The sequence below is a fragment of the Babylonia areolata genome, chromosome 7 (genome assembly GCF_041734735.1).
Source record: "Babylonia areolata isolate BAREFJ2019XMU chromosome 7, ASM4173473v1, whole genome shotgun sequence".
Classification (NCBI taxonomy): Eukaryota; Metazoa; Mollusca; class Gastropoda; order Neogastropoda; family Buccinidae; genus Babylonia; species Babylonia areolata.
In genome coordinates, this window is record NC_134882.1 from 27,879,160 (window position 1) to 27,899,198 (window position 20,039).

The window sequence follows — 20,039 nt, forward strand, 5'->3', positions numbered from 1 at the left end:
TGCGTATACACACGAAGGGGATTCAGGCACAAGCAGGTCTGCACACATGTTGACCTGGAAGATCGGTAAAAATCTCCACCCTTTACCCACCTGGCGCCGTTACCGAGATTCGAACCCGGGAACCCTCAGATTTAAAGTCGAACGCTTTAATCAATGTGCTATTGGGCCGGTGTGACAACCTTTAAACAGCTTGTTTAGAGGGGGGGAAAATGGACATCTCATGCAAAAGGGACCTTAATGACGCTTTTAACAATGACTGTTTCTTATGTTTTTGTTTCTGCTGCTACACTATTTGTTTATTTAACTTATCTTTGGTTGCAATCTTCTACTTCTTCTCATTATTATCATGATAATTATTATTGTTGTTAGCATTATCAGCAACATATCAAGCAGTCGCCAGTCCTTGCCATCATCGCATTTTCCCATGACCACACGAATGACTGTCACCCACCAACAAGCCTCTAGCATGCTACTCAGAACAAACACGGTCGGTTTGAACACAAAGCCGACTTCATTGTCAACAGAAGACCGGCGTATTTGCACAGCAGGACAATCCTAGCACTACTTCAACACGTCCTCGTGATTGAAAGCGCAATCCCCTCGACCCCTAGACACCAGCATTCCCTCGGATTTCTTTTTCCATGCAGCCCAGGTCAGAAGGAAGGGAAAATAACCCTACTTGACGGAAGTGTTGGCCCACAGCCAAGTCTCCGGAAACACGTTGCGCACGTGCTCCACTTCCTGCAGCTGTTCAGCCTGGGGCTGATTGGGTGGCTGCTGGGGTATCGCCTGTGGGCTGATGGCTGCAGAGGCACCAGCCATGGAGTTCACAGCCATCATCGGGCGGATTCCCCCCATCAAGAAACCGTGATGCTCGTAGAAAACCGGACCTGTGGAGGGACAACACAAGTCAGCTGATCCTATTTCATCATCATCATCATCAGTCCCTTCCCTCCGCTTGAAAATCGTCGGGAGGACACGGGGGGCGGGGGGTGGGGGGGTGGAGGGGGGTAGAGACAGAAGACCTCCTCCGTGCAGTCCTTGGTGATTATTGTCAGACCAGCTCTCACGATTCGCACTTGCCAAAACAAAAATATTTTGGTCTCCTTTATTTTTCCTGGTGGAATATGTGAATGGTTGTGAATTGATTTCATAGTTTCTATTTCAAGTTTCAATGAGGCGTCAAAGCGTGCGGGCTGATCCATATGTGTATACGCATCATCTGCTTTTTCTTTTAAGGGATAGTGGAAGTAAGGAGTGGGTTGCGGCTGATTCAGCACGTTGTCTGAAATATGAACAGTACGTTTGTACTAGTATTTGACAGAAAATTAGTCGACAGTGTAACTTAAGTTTTGTATTGAACTCTCTCTCTCTCTCTCTCTCTCTCTCTCTCTCTCGTATGCCTTATCTTCTGTTTTTTGCCAACAAGTTCCTAGTTATGTTTGGCCCATAATTCTGCTCATATTCGCCTATCTGTGTCTTGCCATAGCTGTCTTTCTTGTCATAGCTGTTATTTGGGTTCAAGGAGAAGGGAGTTTTTAAAAAAAAAAGATGTTATTATGTTATTTCTTGTCATTGTTGCCGTCGTAAGCAGACAAATTGTTAGGAAGCAGAAGAAGCATGGAAACAGCACTGATCAGCATTTCGGGGCTGCTGTCAGAATAGCCTAAAGCACACACTGGGCAAAAGACATGCAGCGCATCAATCTGGCCAACACTGCAGACAAGCCACGTGCAATACTTGATGCCCACACACCCCCACACCGCCACACACCCCTCCCCCAACCGAGCGTCACCTGACGGAAGCGTTGCTCCACAGCCACGTTTCCGGGAACACGGACCTCACGTGCTCCACTTCCTGCAGCACGGATGGCGGCATCATCATCCCACCCCCTCCTCCTCCCATCATCCCCCCTGCCGCCGCCACGGGCTCCATCAACACGCCGTCACACATGGGACAGCCGTCTGCGTACAGAGGGAGTGTGTCCTGGTGACCTGACCTACTTCCATTCTTTATGGGTCATACAGCTTGTATCTGGGTCATGCTGGGTGACATGACCTTCTTCCATTTTTTATGGGTCATTCAGCTTGTATCTGGGTCATTCACTTCCGCTACACTCCACGGCACAGCCATTCAGGGACACACCGTCTCTCAGCCGCTTCTACGAGCGGTAATGTTCTGACGAATACCTTTCGTGCCCCCCCCCCCCCCCCCCCAAAAGGAGCGGTGGCATGACGATGGTTGAATTATTTTTTTCAAACAGACTTACAAAACGGCAAAAGCCACAACACTACAGTAATAGTTTCAGTTTCGAGGAGTTTTCCAATCTCACAGACTGACCCATAAAAAAACATTCTCTTCAACCATCCAGAAATGAGGAGCATGTGCCGGACCTTCGCAAAATCCCAAAGCGCTGGCAGGGCGTTGAAAGCCTAGATAGGTGTGAGTGACGCATGAGTGTAACACCAGCAGTAACACCAAGAGGGAGACGTTACCTGCTCTTTGTAACACCATCGAACAAGGAAACAGCTGCACTACACTGGGACACCACCATACAGGACGCACCGCGCTCCTTGAACCTCAGCACGTCACGACCAAGGCATGCTGTTATTCAGCGACACTTTCACTGACACATGCAACAGCTGGGGGGGGGGGGGGGGGGAAGCATGCTGGTGTTTGATGGATGTAACTGTGTGCATTTTGGCGCGTGAGAAGCTGAAACCAAAGCTAAGTACAGCGAAAACAGTGGTTAATAAACATATCACATTCAAAGTGATTTATTTACACTTATGCACGTGCGTGTGAACGTTGAAACGACAGTTGACCACCACAACAGTGCAACAAACATCCGTGAAACACAGCACTCAGCTCCCAGGACCAACACGCCTCCTCCCCCCCCCCCCCCCCCTTCTCCCTCCTCATGTCCGCTGTCACCTCGGGGAAATGTCGGCCCACAACCATGTCTCGGGAAAAGCAGAGCGCACGTGCAGCACTTCCTGCAAGGCACCACCAGTGTCGGGCTGATCCCGGAGGAAGAACTGCAGCCTGCCACGTCCGTCGATCATTCCGTCTCCAAAGACCTTTGCACGCCAGGCAAACCAGGCTGTGCAACAGTCAGTTCGCACATGTCGGCCTTGAGCTGACGTCACACAACTTCCTCGTGCTCCGGGATGCATAGCACCACCTCCCCCCTCTCTCCCTCCTCTCTTCCTGCTTCTGGGGGCTGACAGTGCTGTAGCAGTATGCAGTGACAGTCATATTGCCACGTGCAGTGACAGTCATATTGCCACGTGCATCACGCTGTTTCATCCTGCGTCTTTATGATGCAGCAGATTTTTTTTATCATTTGTAGTAGTAGTAGTAGTAGCATTAGTAGCAATAGTAGTATCAGTATTCTTTTGTCAGATGAAGACAGCTAGCTTTGATACAGCGAGTATTTCGTGCTCCCATACCATCCATCACTCTCTCTCTCTCTCTCTCTCTCTCTCTCACACACACACACACACACACACACAGAGTCATGTTGAAACCTCGGCGAGTAAACTGTAAAAGTGTGCATGATGCAAACAGATCTGAAAAGGTTCATCTGTTCCTTCCAGTAACTGAGTGACTAGCTCCAAACGCCACGCTGTTACGTTGTGTTCACTTTAAAACGGTCCGTTAATTCTTTCATTAACCCTCCTAATTCCTGCGAGGGGGGGGCGGGGGGGGGCTAGGGGGGCCGTGCGGGGAGGGTTCGGGGGGGGGGGGCGTGGCACTGCAATAATTATTCCTCCAACACACAGGGTTCTGGGAGACTCTTTCCAGCTGTGCCAATGTCAATCCGGCAGCTTCCCTTCGCCTCTTGTGTCGGGGTTCCAGTGCCATGTCTGCCTTGATCCTCCTTCCCCACTGCTCTGTGCCCCATGGGGTCCTGTTAAGGGCCTGCCTGCCTGCCTGCCTGCCTGTCTGTCGGGTAGGTTTTGTGGGAGACTTCTGCAGAGTGTGGGCCAGCCTTTCCCCAGACACACACTGCTGTATCTCGATTTCTGGGTCCGTTTGGTCATGGTGTGTGGTGGACGTGGTTTTGTTGTTGTTGTTTGTTTTCCTTTCTTTTCTTTGTATTTGTTTGTTTGTTTGTGTGTGTGTGTGCGTGCGTGCGTGCGTGTGTGTGTGTGTGTGTGTGTGTGTGTGTATGTGTGCACATGCTTGCATGCGTGCAGCAATCCACTGACCGAGTGCATGACTCTGTGTGTGTGTGTGTGTGTGTGTGTGTGTGTGTGTGTGTGTGTGTGTGTGTGTGTGTGCGTGTGTGTGTGTGTATGTGTAGTATGTGTGTTTCGTTGCTCATGCGTGTAAGCGAGTGCCTGTATGTGTGTCTGATTGTGTACGTGCGTGCGTGGATGTATGTGTTTATGTGTGCGCATATACACAGGTACATGTATGTGTGCGCATATGTATGTATGTGCGCGTTCCCGCGTGCACGTGTGTCCGATAGAAATGCTCCTCTTCCAGTACACGAGTAATCAGCAGTAGTGCTGTTCTTCTTCGAAATCGCCAGAATACATGCCTGGAATATTGTACTTCATTACGCCTACCGTCGGTTTCCGTTTCCGTTCAGTTCAATGGGGCACCAAAGCATGCAGATGGATCAATTATTACACGCTGCACCGCAACTGCTTTAAGAAAAAAAAAAACTAATACCCGCGGGAGCTACGCATAAACCAAAACGCGCTCGTCAGGACTTTTCTACCCTCGTTGATAGTTTAGCTTTTTTTTTTTCTTTTTTTTTTTCTTTTTTTTTTAAATGGTGAGTAACGGTTCCACTTACTTCAGTTTGAGTTACAAGGTTTGAAAGTGTGCGGATTGATCCATGTAGGCTACACCATATACGCTTAAAACAGAATAAAATGAATTAAGATAACGGGAAAAAAAGACCAGATTCCCGACTTACGCTACAACCCTGGAGTGGTGGCCTAGAGGTAACGCGTCCGCCTAGGAGGCGAGAGAATCTGACTGCGCTGGTTCGAATCACGGCTCGGCCGCCGATATTTTCTCCCCCTCCACTAGACCTTGAGTGGTGGTCTGGACGCTAGTCATTCGGATGAGACGATAAGCCGAGGTCCTGTGTGCAGCATGCACTTAGCGCACGTAAAAGAACCCACGGCAACAAAAGGGTTGTTTCTGGCAAAATTCTGTAGAAAAATCCACTTCGATAGGAAAACCAAATCAAACTGCACGCAGGAAAAAATACAAAAAAATGGGTGGTGCTGTAGTGTAGCGACGCGCTCTCCCTGGGGAGAGCAGCCCGAATTCCACACGGAGAAATCTGTTGTGATAAAAAGAAATACAAATACAAATACAAAACCCAACACGCTGGTCCGTCCTCGAGAGCCTACACCGAACCCTGAAGTAAGGTGCATGACAGTTTAGCCATACAGCAAAAAACGGTGTTGTTGTTTTCTAAATAAAACTACCCTCAACCAGCAATGAGAACAACATGGCTTTGAAAAGAAAGCTTCGTACTAAAAGGTGACAAAGGACACCACTTTGTATTGAGGGGGAAACAAAGCTGAAGACTAACAGTTGACAACGAATTCCACTTTGTATAAAGGAGGGGATAGAACTGCAGACGAATAATGGACAATGAATACTACTTTTTTTTAAAAAGGGGGGTGGGGGGGGGAGCAATACTGCCGACAAGCAATTGACAAAGAATACCACTTTGTATGAAGGAGCAGAAACAAAAATCTGCAGACTAGCAAATGACAAAGAATACCACTTTGTATAAGGGAGAAGGAGAACAAACTGCAGACTAGCACGTGACAATACAACATTGTTTAACCCTTTCACTGCCAAACTCGCATTTATGCAGCAGACAGTTAGAGCACGCATGTCACTAAAAGGTGACCAGATCACGGGACTGTTATCCATGAACATACTGCTTTTAATGTTCGGTGGTAGGATAGGACAAAATATTTTCTACACATCGCAGGGAGAGTCCCAAGCTGTTCTTTGACACTATATTTTTTTAGGTTTAGAGCACAAGGGAATTTTGCACTCTAAATTGACTGGCGGTGAAAGGGTTAAAGGACAAAAGGGAGAGAAAACACGCGCAGGTTCGCTAGAGTATAGTTGACCAACAGTTTTTGGTGTGTTTTTTTTTTTCTTTTCTTTTTTTCAGGTTACCCGACGGTGGCACTGTCCCACAGCCAGGTTTCTGGGAAGATGGAGCGAACTGTCTCCACCTCTTTTAACGGCTGGCTGAAGCCTCCACCTCCCATTGCCATCCCAGCTCCACCTGCCAGTGCCATCCCTCCTCCAAATCCGGGTGCCATCCCACCCATGGCCTCCATCATTTCATACCGAACAGCTGTGAAGGAGGATGGGGAGTGGGGGAGGGGGGAGAGAAAGAAACAAACGTTTTTTTTGTGTGTGTGTACTTGTCTTCACGTAATGTCAATACGTAGCGATGGATGTTTGTCGATAGATGCTGTTCTTTCGTGTGTGTGTGCGTGTGTGTGTGTGTGTGTGTCTGTGTCTGTGTGTGTCTGTGTGTGTGTGTGTGTGTGTGTGTGTCTGTGTGCGTCTGTGTGTGTGTGTGTGTGTGTGCGTGTGTGTGTGTGTGTGTGTGTGTGTGTTATGCCCAACGCTCAGCTTATATCACAGATAGACATTAGCTTTCAGTTGGGCCAGGAACAAAGTGGGAGTTGTATGATCAATGATTTCTCCATTGCAATGGGAAGTCATTTACAGCTTAGTCTTTTGTGCAGGACTATGACTCTCAAACTAGGAGGCAAGACTGCACTGGATCTTAGTGCTGCAGCCTTGGGGGCTGGTTGGCCTTTGGGAACCATCCCAACGCCGAATGTCCTAAAAAAAAAATCCTCTTGGCCGAGAGAGTGGGGATGTAACTTGGGCAAGTCACTCTCCGCGAAAACCCAATTCAAGCCTAGATTGTCGGGACAGCAGTTGCCTCCTCTGCTGTTCTGATGGTCATAGTCGGACACGAAAAAGACAACTGATTATGATTATGCTAATGATGGTGAAGACGACGACGACAAGCAACAACGAAGAAGACAGAAAATGGGAAGAACGAGAAGAATGCTGAAAAAGAGAGAAGGAAAAGCAAAGAACAAAATGAATTTTGTTTCAAAACGAACGGAACAGGTCAGGTCAGTGCACTCACGGAAGGGTTCCACGTGATGGTAGACCATAGCGTCAGTCATCACCACCACTCCAGCGTTCTGGTGGACATCCATCATCATCATTATCATCATCATCATCATCGTCATCATCATCATCATCATTATCATTATCATAACTATTTCGTAATTATCGTATCATCAACATCGTCATCACCATTATTATTGTTATCATTATCATCAATATTATGATTATTTCGTAATGATCTTTATTATAATTCATTATTGTTTTGTGATTTTGTTTTTGTTTGTTTGTTTGTTTTTACTGTCAAATGGAAGCGCCGTGGCGAGGAAAGAGAGACGGGAATTACTCAGTGTGTGCGTGCGTTTGTGTCCGTGTTCTTCGCATTAAAAATTTGTTCACATGGTGTGGTTTCAGACGAAAAGAAAAACATTTATAAAGCAGCGAACACACTGTAGGAAAGGTCGAAATAGGATCCAGCTAACAAGGGGAAATGACACATGTGGAGGGGGGGGGGGGGGGGGGTGAGAAACAGCAAAAGAAAATGGTGAAGTGGAAACACAGGAAATGGACAGAAAGGAGGGACCAATGTAAAACAGCAAAAGGGAAATTGTAATGAAAAAGAAAAAAAGAAAAGAAAGGGGAAATTGTGATGGTGATGATGATGGTAATTATGATGATGATACGGATACTTACATAGCACCTATACTCGGTCGGAAACCAAGCTCTAAGCGCTTCACAAACACGGGGTCATTTCTACAACATGCTGCCTACCTGGGTAAAGCCGACTGACGACTGCTATTGGGCGCTCATCATTCGTTTATTGTGACAAATTGTGACAAAAATATATTGCCAAAAAAAAAGAGGGGGAGAGGAGCAGAGGGAGGGGCTGGGGGACTGGGGGGAGAAGGGGTAAAGAGGGGTGTTCGTGAGCGGAAAGCGCACCTGGAAGATGGTGTTGGCGTCACTGCCGCCATAGTAGACGGGGAAAGGGAAGTAAATCATGCGTTTCCTCCGGGCCATGATGCCTCCGCCAAAGGGCATGATGGTGTCAAGGCCGGGCGTCCTGATGGTGTCATAGCTCTTCAGTTCCTCCATCACCTGCAGCACACATCACATCGCATCACATCACATCACATCGCCATCACAGGATGAGGTCCAGGCTCTGCAACTGTGCTAAAAAAAACTATAAAAACAAAAAAAACAACAAGAGAGGCAAGGCCTTCAAGACTCACTTGTGATACACTTTAAAAAAAAAAATCTAATCGTTAAAATGTGTTCTGTGTTTGTTATTATAAAGCTTCGGGTTAAAAGAAAAAGAAAAAAAAGTCCTAACGGCAGATTCGAACTCCGCGTGTTCGGGTGAGAAGAAACTATCTTACCCATTACACTATCGTGGCTCCTTAACTGACGTTCAAATATATGATATTTAAACATGCTTTTTTTAAAGGGCGATAAATCGATTGCGGTATTCACAGTGAGAACGCTGTTTAAATCATATTATTCTGGTGTATCTTGGGCATTCAAAAAATCTTTAAGGGTAATTAAAAATTCTTTTTAAGTCCGCGGTAAAGGAGACGTGGCTATCGCCGCAATCACACTGCAACATTTAGCCGTTTTCTCTGGATCTAGATAGATGTACAAGTTTAGTTACACCCGGTTGACACGGTCGATTCAATTTCTCTTTTATGTTCATTATAGTTTTATAGTTTTAAAGTTGATATGAAAATTGAGTATTTTGTTAAACTAATAACATGTAGAGCCAAGTACAAGTACTTCTAAACGTCGTATGAAGTGAAAAGGACTTCATTTTGAGAAAAGTCAAGACTGGAAATTTTTACGTTTCATCAATTCAAGGGTATTAACTCTCATGGTTTATTATTTTTAACTGTGAATTCTGACTGATTCTGTGGATATTTTTATGGCAGTTTGGGGCATAATCCAGTAAGTGATGAGGCATTCACAAATCTTTCTCTGAATAAATATTTAACGGTCTCCTTCTCCAACTTTCCATCACATGTTATCGTGTATTGTCGGTTGAATATAGGATTGAGTGGGCAGGTCAACAACTTGAAACAAAATGGCGTCGTTCGCGTTCGCGAAGAATATGAGCACGCGCTTTGAATATGTATAAATATGTGTACGCAATTGATTTTTGCCCATGACCTTCAGGGCTCAGCCATTAGATCTATAAAGTCCACTCGTCGTATTGATTTTAGTATTTTCCGAAAAAGACCACTTGGGCGAAAGAACATTGTGAAAGCCCTGTGCACTGAGAGTAAGACACACAAGCTTTTTACGTACTGAGTATAATTTCAAAATGTAATGTTTAAGATGAGAAAGATCAGTTTAAAGCAAATTAAGTCCCCTAGCATTAATTACAGATTAATTTCCCTTTTTTACTATCTGTACCAAAGACATGCAAGATAAATATAACTTCCATGCTTAGCAAAAGAAGTTCCTGTTTGAACAAAAAATGATAAAAATGACTGCTCTTGTTGTTGTGTCAGAATATCAGATCAAAGTGCCAAGTTTAGAGAATAAAAAAAATATAAATATAACAGTAAATGTGGTTTGCTTATAATTTGGCTTCTTTTTTTAAAATTTTTTGTGCCTATCCCACAGGTGCAATATTGTTTTAAACAAGATGACTAGAAAGAACTGAACTTTTCCTATTTTTATGCCTAATTTGGTGTCAGCTGACAAAGTATTTGCAGAGAAAATGTCAATGTTAAAGTTTACCACGGACCCACACACACACACACAACACACACACACACACACACACACACACACACAGACAACCGAACACCAGGTTAAAACAAAGACTCACTTTGTTTACACAAGTGAGTCAAAAACCACCAAGAACACCCATCCTACCCACAACCACACCCACACACACACAACTACTCAAAAAATAAAAGAGAAAAAAAACACCAAGAACACCCACCCACCAACCCACAACCACACCCATACACATAACTACTCGTTGTTCTTGTTGTTATGATTATTATCATTATCATTACCATCATTATCAGCCTATTATAATACATGATAGTCAGTCGTGTCCGACAGCAGAGGAGGCAACTGTCATCCTAAATGGGCAAGAATTTGATTTTTGTGGAGAGTGTCTTTCCCAAGTTACATACAACCCCTCACTCTCGGCCAAGAGGGTTTTCGGACAGTCAGCATTGGGGGTGGTCTCCAGCACTAAGAAACAGTGCAATCTTGCCTCCAAGTTTGAGAACCATAGCCCTTCACAAAAGACTGAGCTGTAAATGACTTCCCACCGCAGTTGAGAAATCATTGATCGTATAATTCTCACTTCGCTGTTGGCCCAGCTGTACAATTTTGTCAGTCTCTTATATAAGCCGAGTGTGCAGGAGGAGAAGAAGAAGAAGAGTTTCAGTGGCTCAAGGAGGCGTCACTGCGTTCGGACAAATCCATATACGCTACACAACATCTGCCAAGCAGATGCCTGACCAGCAGCGTAAACCAACGCGCTTAGTCAGGCCTTGAAAAAAAAAAAAAGAACTACTAATAATAATATGTATAAGGCGCAAAAACTTGATGAAGTCAACTATAAGCGTATAAAATAAAATAAATAGATAAATAACTAACTAAATTTTTTTTTAAATAAAATAAAATAATAGATAAATGAATTAATAATAATGATAATAATCATAAAATAAATAAATACATAAATAAATAAAATAAATAAATAAAAAAGAACAGGAAGAATTCAAAGCGAGTCAGTGCCCTACCTGTGAGGAAGTGATGTCATTGCCGGACTTTAGCAGCAGCACGGACTGGTCAACAGCCAACAGGTAAGCCGTCGACTGGGGCTCCGCCTTCACAGTCACCTGCACTCTGTCTGCGGGCTCGGCCTCTGTGGTGTTCACAGACACTGACACCTGGTACCACACGTACAGAAAGGAATAATGATGATGATGACAACAACAATGTTAACAATAGAAAATAAAAATTACAATGATAATGATAACAAAATTATTTTTCTTTGAATAATAACAATAACAGCAGTAGAAGGAGGAGAAGGAGAAGTAACAATAAGAATATTAACAATCATCATAGTCATATCAGCCATGATAATAATCATAATCATAACGAATCGGTTTTTTTGTGCAGTTTTGTTGGTGGTTCTACAATTCTTATTCTTCTTTTTCTTCTTCTTCAACATAATTATCAAAAGACACACATTTTTTTCTCATTTTTAATGTAATGTAATGATATGCACACCATATCAGTGTGATTTATCTGTGTTCGAATTCACTTCTTGTACTGTACCAAAAGAATTTATCCTACTTTTTTCTATCCTGGATTTTTTTTTTTCTGTTGTTTCTAAAATTATTTCCATTCTTCTGTCGTTTGACTTTGTATTTTTATTTATGTTTGAAATCTATCATTTCAAAAAGATATATCATTGCAATCTCTACTGTTATTGTTGACGTTAATATTATTAATGTCACTGACACTGTTTGTGTTATTATTGTTAACGTTATGGCTATTATAAACGTTTAGGATGTTGTTATTGTTGACATTACTGTTATCATTATGATTATTATTATGATGACGATGATTATTGATATCATTATCATTGTTGTTGTTATTGTTGTTGACCTTATTGTTAAAGTTATGTTATTGTCAACGTTATGTTTTTGTCAACGTTACTGTTAATGTCAACATCATCATCATCATCATTGTTGTTAGTGTTGATGTTAACATTATCGTCGATAAATTGTGTGTGTGGGTGTGTGTGTGTGACAGATTAGGATATAAAGAAACAGATGTGGAGCGGGCGTTGTTCTTGATTTATTTTGATCAATGATTGTGTCAGCTGTATTGAACAGTTTGAAAAATGGGGACAATATAAGTGTTCATTAATATATATATATATATATATATATATATATATATATATATATTTCTAGCTTTATACTGATCAGGTGATTCAGAGAAATCCCTTTTCCAAGATGAATTGTATGTGGTACACATTGTGTACAGAAAGGAAAGTGTTGATCAAAAAAAGATAAGTAAATATTCATCAAATTCCAGTTCAAAAAGATCTGGTTCACCACACCGAGAATTTACCCCCCAAAAAATCATATACAAATACAATTTTTGTTGTTGAATTAAGTCATTGATGATAATATGTAAAAATTCTACCATGCCCAGATGCTCACAGATTTAATAAATCTTGAATTTTGAGAAGAAAAAAAATCGTCGACGTCAAACGCTATCGTCACCTTGTTCTGGAAGGCGCCGTCAACATCGAAGCTGATGGAGTCAGTGACTATCTCGCCGTCCGCTCTGACGTAGTAGACGACGATGCGGGCGTTGGGCGCCATGTTGGACTGCAGGGGGAGGGAGAAGGTGGCGCTGCTGGCGCCCCCTGCCGACACGCTGCCCGCGGCCACGATGGAACCACGTGACATCACCTGAGGCACGTGAGTGGGGGAGGCAACAATGTGAGGCACTGCGAGGTGAAGTGAGGTGTTTGCGTTGTGTTGTGTTGGTGGTGTTGGTGTTGGTGTTGCGTGTGTTGGTGTTGCGTGGTGTTGGTGGTTTTTGTGTTGTGTTGGTGGTGGTGTGTTGGTGTTGTATTGGTTGTGTTGGTGTTGTGTTGGTGGTGTTGTGTGGTGTTGGTGGTGTTGGTGTTGTGTGGTTTTTGTGTTGTGTTGGTGGTGCTGTGTTGGTGTTGTATTGGTTGTGTTGGTGTTGTGTTGGTGGTGTTGTGTGGTTTTGGTGTTGTGTTGGTGGTGTTGGTGTTGTGTTGGTGGTGTTGTGTGGTGTTGGTGGTGTTGTGTTGGTGGTGGTGTTGTGTGGTGTTGGTGGTGTTGTGTTGGTGGTGTTGGTGTGGTGTTGGTGGTGTTGTGGTGTTGGTGTTGTGTTGAGTGATGTTGGTGGTGGTGTTGTGTGGTGTTGGTGTTGTGTTGGTGGTGTTGTGTGGTGTTGGTGTTGTGTTGGTGGTGTTGCATGGTGTTGGTGTTGTGTTGGTGGTGTTGTGTGGTGTGGTGTTTGTGGTGTTGTGTGGTGTTGGTGTTGGTGGTGTTGTGCTGGTGGTGTTGCGTGGTGTTGTGTTGGTGGTGTTACGTGGTGTTGTGTGGTGTTGGTGGTGTTGTGCTGGTGGTGTTGCGTGGTGTTGTGTTGGTGGTGTTGTGTGGTGTTGGTGTTGTGTTGGTGGTGTTGCGTGGTGTTGGTGTTGGTGGTGGTGTTGCCTGTTGTCTGTTGCTCAGTCAGCTGTCTGTCTGTCGGTCAGCTGTCTGTCTGTCGGTCAGCTGTCTGTGTGTCCAGTGGGTCTGGGTCACTGACCTGATAAACCAGGGTGTCCACCCCTTCTGTGGCCTTCATCTCAAAGGACGCCTGACCGCCTGCCTGCCGGGGATAAGGACACGAAGGGCACGTGGATAACAACGACTGTCATGACGATAACAGTAACATTAACTACACTGATAACAACGACTGTCATGACGATAACAGTAACATCAACTACATTGATAACAACGACTGTCATGACGATAACAGTAACATCAACAACATTGATAACAACGACTGTCATGACGATAACAGTAACATTAACTACATTGATAACAACGACTGTCATGACCATAACAGTAACATTAACTACATTGATAACAACGACTGTCATGACGATAACAGTAACATCAACAACATTGATAACAACGACTGTCATGACGATAACGATAACATCAACAACATTGATAACAACGACTGTCATGACGATAACGATAACATCAACAACATTGATAACAACGACTGTCATGACGATAACAGTAACATCAACTACATTGATAACAACGACTGTCATGACGATAACAGTAACATCAACAACATTGATAACAACGACTGTCATGACGATAACAGTAACATCAACTACATTGATAACAACGACTGTCATGACGATAACAATAACATCAACAACAACAACATCATCATTATCAACAACAACAACAACAACAACAACAAAACTACTACTACTCTTAAAATCAACAACATCAACATCAACAACAACAATAGTCGAGCGAAGTTTCAGGTTCAGTTTCTCAAGGCGTCACTGCGTTCAGACAAATTCACATACGATACAATACATCTGCTAGGCAGATGCCTGACATCAACATAACCCAACACGCTTGTCAGGCCTTGAGTGCATGCTTATATATTTGTGTACCTATCAGAGTGGATTTCTTTTTTTCAATTTTTTTTTTCCAGAGGACAACACGCTCATTACCATGGGTTCTTTTTCGGTGCGCCAAGTGCGCGCTGTACACGGGACCTCAGTTTATCGTCTCATCCGAATGACTAGACGCTCAGTTTGATTTCCCAATCAAACTTAGGAGAAATGGCGAGAGCGGGATTCGAACCCACACCCTCACAGACTCTCTGTATTGGCAGCTGAGCGTTTTAGCCATCCTGAGGTTTTAGCCATTCTGCCACCTTCCTCCTCGAGAGAAGAAAAAGAAACAACAAAAACATCAGTGGTTGTCTGCATGACGTACGACGAGCTGAGTAACACACACACACACACACACACACACACACACACGTACACACCACCACCACCACCACTACCACACCACACACACACACACACACACACGCGCGCGCGCGCGCGCGGATTGTCTACCTGTAGCTGTGCCGAAGAACGGAGGAAGAGCTGCATGTAGTTGTTGCTCGGGGAATAGCTCTTCTGGATGGTGCTGTAGGCGCTTACTTTTTGCAAGGTGACCTGGCGACATGCATACAGGGTTTTGGGGTTTGTTTGTTTGTTTTTTTCTTTTTGTTGGTTAAAACCCATTCGCTACTACATACTACGTACCTGATATCAGGTACAGACCAGCCATACCGTTACCAACTGTGTACCGCTGTACACGTTTTGACATTAACAATATTCCGCGCCTCATGTGGCTGGAAACTGACAATGCTGGATGGGTGTGTAGAGTTGAGTTTAACGACCTGTCGGCAATGAGCTCTTCAGGTCAAGTTGTTCGGGGCTGTGGTCTTATCCATGGGGGTGTGGTGTGGTGTGGTGTGGTCAAGGCGTTGGTCCTGTGGTCTTGTGGGGGTGTAGTCCTAGTTGCCGGTTCGAGGGGGGTCCTCGCTGTGTTCTGGCCGCTGTCGATGTCCGTGGTCCGTGCTGTGTCCTGGCTGTGCTCAGGTGGTGGAGTCCTGTGGTCGTCGGTCCGACGCTGGTCCTCGCGATGCCTTGTCTTGTCTGTGATCCTGTGGATGGGCCTCCTCCTGTCCTGCCCTTTTATTAGCAATAGCGTAACCTCAGACCACTGGTACTGGCCAATCTTTGTTTGTGACTGAGGTTTCGAGCTATTTTTATACCAACACCATCCTTCATTAACCAGCAGTGCGCTCCTACCTTGATTTGAGTTCATGACCCTCATATTGATTGCTTTAACCACTCGGCTGTAGTGTTCACGGCAAGTTTGTAGAATAGCCACGCGTGCCAAAACTCTTCTTTTTTTTTAATAATAAAAATGCAATGGAAACGGAAACGCACACTTTTGACACTGGTCATCTGCCATACCAGCAATGTCAAAAGTTGGACGTGCCTTGTGGTCTTTTTTATCTTGTTTTTCAAGCTGTCCACAACGGACACGAAGCCACCTACCCATACCACACCACTCTAAACCAAAAGAAAAAAATATGGTAACACTCACCTGCAGGCAGACGTTGGTGGCGCTGCGTTCACAACTTGATGCACCACCCGTTTCTGTTTGTTTCCCAAGCCTTTCACGAGGCAAACGACAAAAAGAAAAAACAAAAATCCCGCATACTTTTGACGCCAGCCACCTACCATACAACACCAAACCAAACCAAATCAAACAACAACAACAACAACAACAAAACTTCTGGTCACACTCACATGCAGACTGATGCTGGTGGCGTTGCCAGGAACGGTCAGCTGTATTGGCACAAGTCCGTTCTGGGGGATGGAGAGGGAGAGGTCGGGGAGGTGGAAAGTGGTGGTGCGGGGGTAGTAGTAGGGGTAAGGGGTGGTGCCGGGGGTGGGCAGCTCGGCGGTGACGGTGGCGCCGATGGTCACTGACTGACCGGCGGCCGACACCAGGGGGAGACCATCGGGTTGACTCACTTTCAGCTGGACACACACGCATAAGCTTCACATAGAGAGAGAGAGAGAGAGAGAGAGAGAGACGTACACGTGCAAATAAACACAAACATAGATAGATAGACAGATAGATAGACAGATAGCTATGTCATGACATTGGTTTGGGGTTGATAGTGTTGCCTGCTTGTGAAGGGAAGACTTATTGTATGGCTATAGTTCTGCAGTTTGGTCTGAACCTGAATTGTGGAGAAGGGCTGGTGGTGCACGTGCTTTTGGCGCTGAGGTGAACATGTGTCAGCGAACTGACGTATTGTGAAATTGTCATTCCACTCTGGAAACACGGGAGCAGGGGTCGCCGGTAGCAGTGGATAAGATAGACCTTGGGGGTCTTGAGTGTCATGGGAGACACTTGATGTTCTAAATGAATGAGAGTCCTTGAGGTCGGGACTGTGGAGCTTCAGGATAGCTGATGTGAAGAAGTGGATCCTCAGCGCCTTGGTTTTGGGACTACGTTATTCAGCTGATTAACTGTACCACCAAGTAATACTTGGATGTAATGAAGACAAAGCAACAAATGGAATTTAACATGGGAAGATTTATTCATCGTTGTTGAAGCCTAACTTGAAAGTGGAAGATAGAGTGGAACATTTGTGATTTTTGTCTCCTGCTAGTCACCGTTGATATGATTTATCCCTGGAGGGAAATGTGGACACAGCACGCACGCACGCACGTGCGCGCGCGCACACACACACACACACACACACACACACACACCTCACAAAACACCCATCTGCACACGCACATATCCAACTAAAACCAATACACCCACACTCATAGGGCACACATACCCACACCCCCTTCACAAAACACACACACCTCAAACCACACACAGCCATGCAACCACCCCTAAGCCACACACCCACACATCATCCATAACCCCACCCCCGGCCAACCCTAACCCCCAGCGTGCCCCCCTCCCCCCGTCCCTCCCTGCACCCCCCTCCCCGCCACCCCGCCTCTCCGCCCCCCTCACACACACACACACACACACACACACACACACACACACACACACCACAACACACACAAACCAACTCACATACGCCACGTAGTCCAGGCCAGGTTTGAAGGTTTTGGGGTTGGAGGCAGGGAACTCCAGCTTGACGTTGTGGGTGTACACCTGCACGGTGCTGGATCCACCCCGGGTGGTGCCAGTCAGGGTATCCGTCACGTTGGCGGAGAACTTGAGGCCTCTGCTGGACAGAGACGTGGACAGGTGGTGCAGCTCCGTCATGGGGAAGTCGATGACCACGCTGCCTTGTTCGTCCAGCTGTGTGGGACAGGGCGTTAGTGTGGTGTGGTGTGGTGTGGTTTTCCTATACTGATTAATACTCATCAATTTTCCTGTTTTCCTATACTGATTAATACTCATAAATTTTCCTGTACTGATTAATACTCATCAATTTTCCTTTACCTTCGCTTTTACCTGTTCATGAAGACAGACATATGGTCTGAAACATTGGGCATCTCTTATCAAAAGCGAGTCTTAGTTGACAAACAACAGTTTTTGTATAAACTTTCTCCATTTCCTGTACATAGAGAGACACACACACACACACACACACACACACACACACACACACACACACACACACACACACACACACACACACACACACACACACACACACACACACATATATATATATATATATGTACATGCACACATGCACCCCGCCATCACCACCACCAACCCCGCCCTCCCATACACAGACACACACACACGCGCACGCGAGCACACACACACACACACACGTACACACCTGTCCATTTCTCTGCACGGTGCGGGGACCGCTGTGGTAATAGCTGTGGGTCAGTTCGCTCTGCACCACCACTGACCCGGACACCGGCTTGCCGTAGGTGTACCTGTCATTCAGCCATACAGCAACACTCTTGTCAATGTATATCATAGTCATGTTCAACCATGACTATCAGAACAGCAGAGGACGTAACTGCTGTCTCAAACTATTTGGACTAGAATTTGATTATTGTGGAGAGTGTCTTGCCCCAAGTGTACCTGTCAATCAGCCATACAACAGCACTATTGTCAATGTATATCATAGTCATTCGTGTTCAACTATGACCATCAGAACAGTAGAGGACGTAACTGCTGTCCCCAACTATCTGGACAAGAATTTGATTATTGTGGAGAGTGTCTTGCCCCAAGTGTACCTGTCAATCAAGCCATACAACAGCACTCTTGTCAATGCTCAGTGTCATTTTCTATGTCAGTTCCGAGGAAACCGTCTTCAAGTTTCAAATGGTTTTCTTTTTCTTGTTTGTTTGTTGTTGTTTTTCTTCCATTTTCCCCCATGATTTACAGAACTCATACACAAAAAGAAATAAAAGCTCCTACAACTACAACAACAACAAGCACAACCACAACAAACATAACAATTAAAGCAAAATGGGGGGACGGGGGGGGGGGAGTAAATACGCATCCAGATTATGATGGGTTTTTTGGGGTTTTTTTTTTTTGTTTTTGTTTTTTTTGTACGAAGCACATGGAGTTTACAAAAGCAAAGTATATTTCCTTCTCTGTGTATATAGACAACAACTACTACTACTACTCCTACTGCTACTACAACACCACACAGCACAACACCAGACCAACTCTCACTTGGCTTTGACAGTCACCATCTGTACTGTCAATGCTGCCGACAGATTCCACGACGCGACACAACAACATAAACATAAACAATAACTACAACAATAACTGCTACGACTACTACTACTGCTACTACTACTACTACTACTACTTCTACTGCTGCTACTACTACTACCACTGCTACTACTACAACGCCACACAGCCCAACACCGGACACCAACGCTCACTTGGCCTTGACAGTCACAGGCACGCTGGCTGCAGACTCCAACACGTAGGAAGGCAGTTCCACCGTCACCTCAAACTTGGGCAGCACTGAAACACACACACACACACACACACACACACACACACACACACACACACACACACACACACAAGTTGACATACAGACACACAGACACACACAGACACACACACACACACACACACACACACACACACACACGGTTCAGTTTCAGTGTCAGTTTCAAGGAGGTGTCAAAGTGTGAGGGCTGACCCATATACGTTACATCACAAAAAAGCACAGTCCGCGCTGACCCAGCACATTGGGCAGGCCGTGACAGCTGATCGAATCCAGAGACACACAAACGAATCCAGTGTATTTCAGTCCTTTGAAACCAGCTGGGGGGGTTGGGGGGGGGGGGGGGGGCGTGCAAGGATATCAAGCAACATCATTGCTATTTTGGTACACCAAAATTTAAACTCCAACAATGATTAAGTTAGTTAGAATTGTGATTAGAAAATAAAATAAAATAAATAAAGTCTCCCCCCCCCCCCACCCCACATTTCAAACACTCTCTTTTCTGTTTTCACCGAACTGCCAACAAACAAATAAGCTGCTTTTGGAATCGAATACTTCTTTGGAATGAACTTATTTCGGACATTTGCAAATCTGCATATTCCATAATTTAAAAAAAAATGAAACTCGTTTCCAATCAAACCAACATCGTATTTAGGACAAATACGTAATTACTGTTGAATATTATGACGTATAAGGGCATCGAGAGGTAATTTGTCATACACACACACACATCCACATGCACGCATGCGCACACACACATACGCACACGCGCACGCATGCTCACATAGACATGCGCGCACACACAC

The 20,039-nt window shown here is 44.9% G+C and overlaps 1 protein-coding gene across 1 annotated transcript in view; it reads right to left on the minus strand.

Moving 5' to 3' along the window:
- Nucleotides 1-20,039, minus strand: part of LOC143284220 (CD109 antigen-like) — a 58,984-nt gene that overhangs the window by 29,812 nt on the left and 9,133 nt on the right. The window contains exons 8-18 of the mRNA XM_076590885.1: nt 19,160-19,244; nt 18,088-18,190; nt 17,364-17,594; nt 16,061-16,294; nt 14,810-14,911; nt 13,477-13,539; nt 12,411-12,602; nt 10,911-11,060; nt 8,092-8,247; nt 7,169-7,226; nt 1,796-1,964 (exon numbers count right to left, since the gene is read on the minus strand). Coding sequence (XP_076447000.1) covers nt 1,796-1,964; nt 7,169-7,226; nt 8,092-8,247; nt 10,911-11,060; nt 12,411-12,602; nt 13,477-13,539; nt 14,810-14,911; nt 16,061-16,294; nt 17,364-17,594; nt 18,088-18,190; nt 19,160-19,244 — 1,543 coding nt within the window. The remainder of the gene's footprint in view (nt 1-1,795; nt 1,965-7,168; nt 7,227-8,091; nt 8,248-10,910; nt 11,061-12,410; nt 12,603-13,476; nt 13,540-14,809; nt 14,912-16,060; nt 16,295-17,363; nt 17,595-18,087; nt 18,191-19,159; nt 19,245-20,039) is intronic.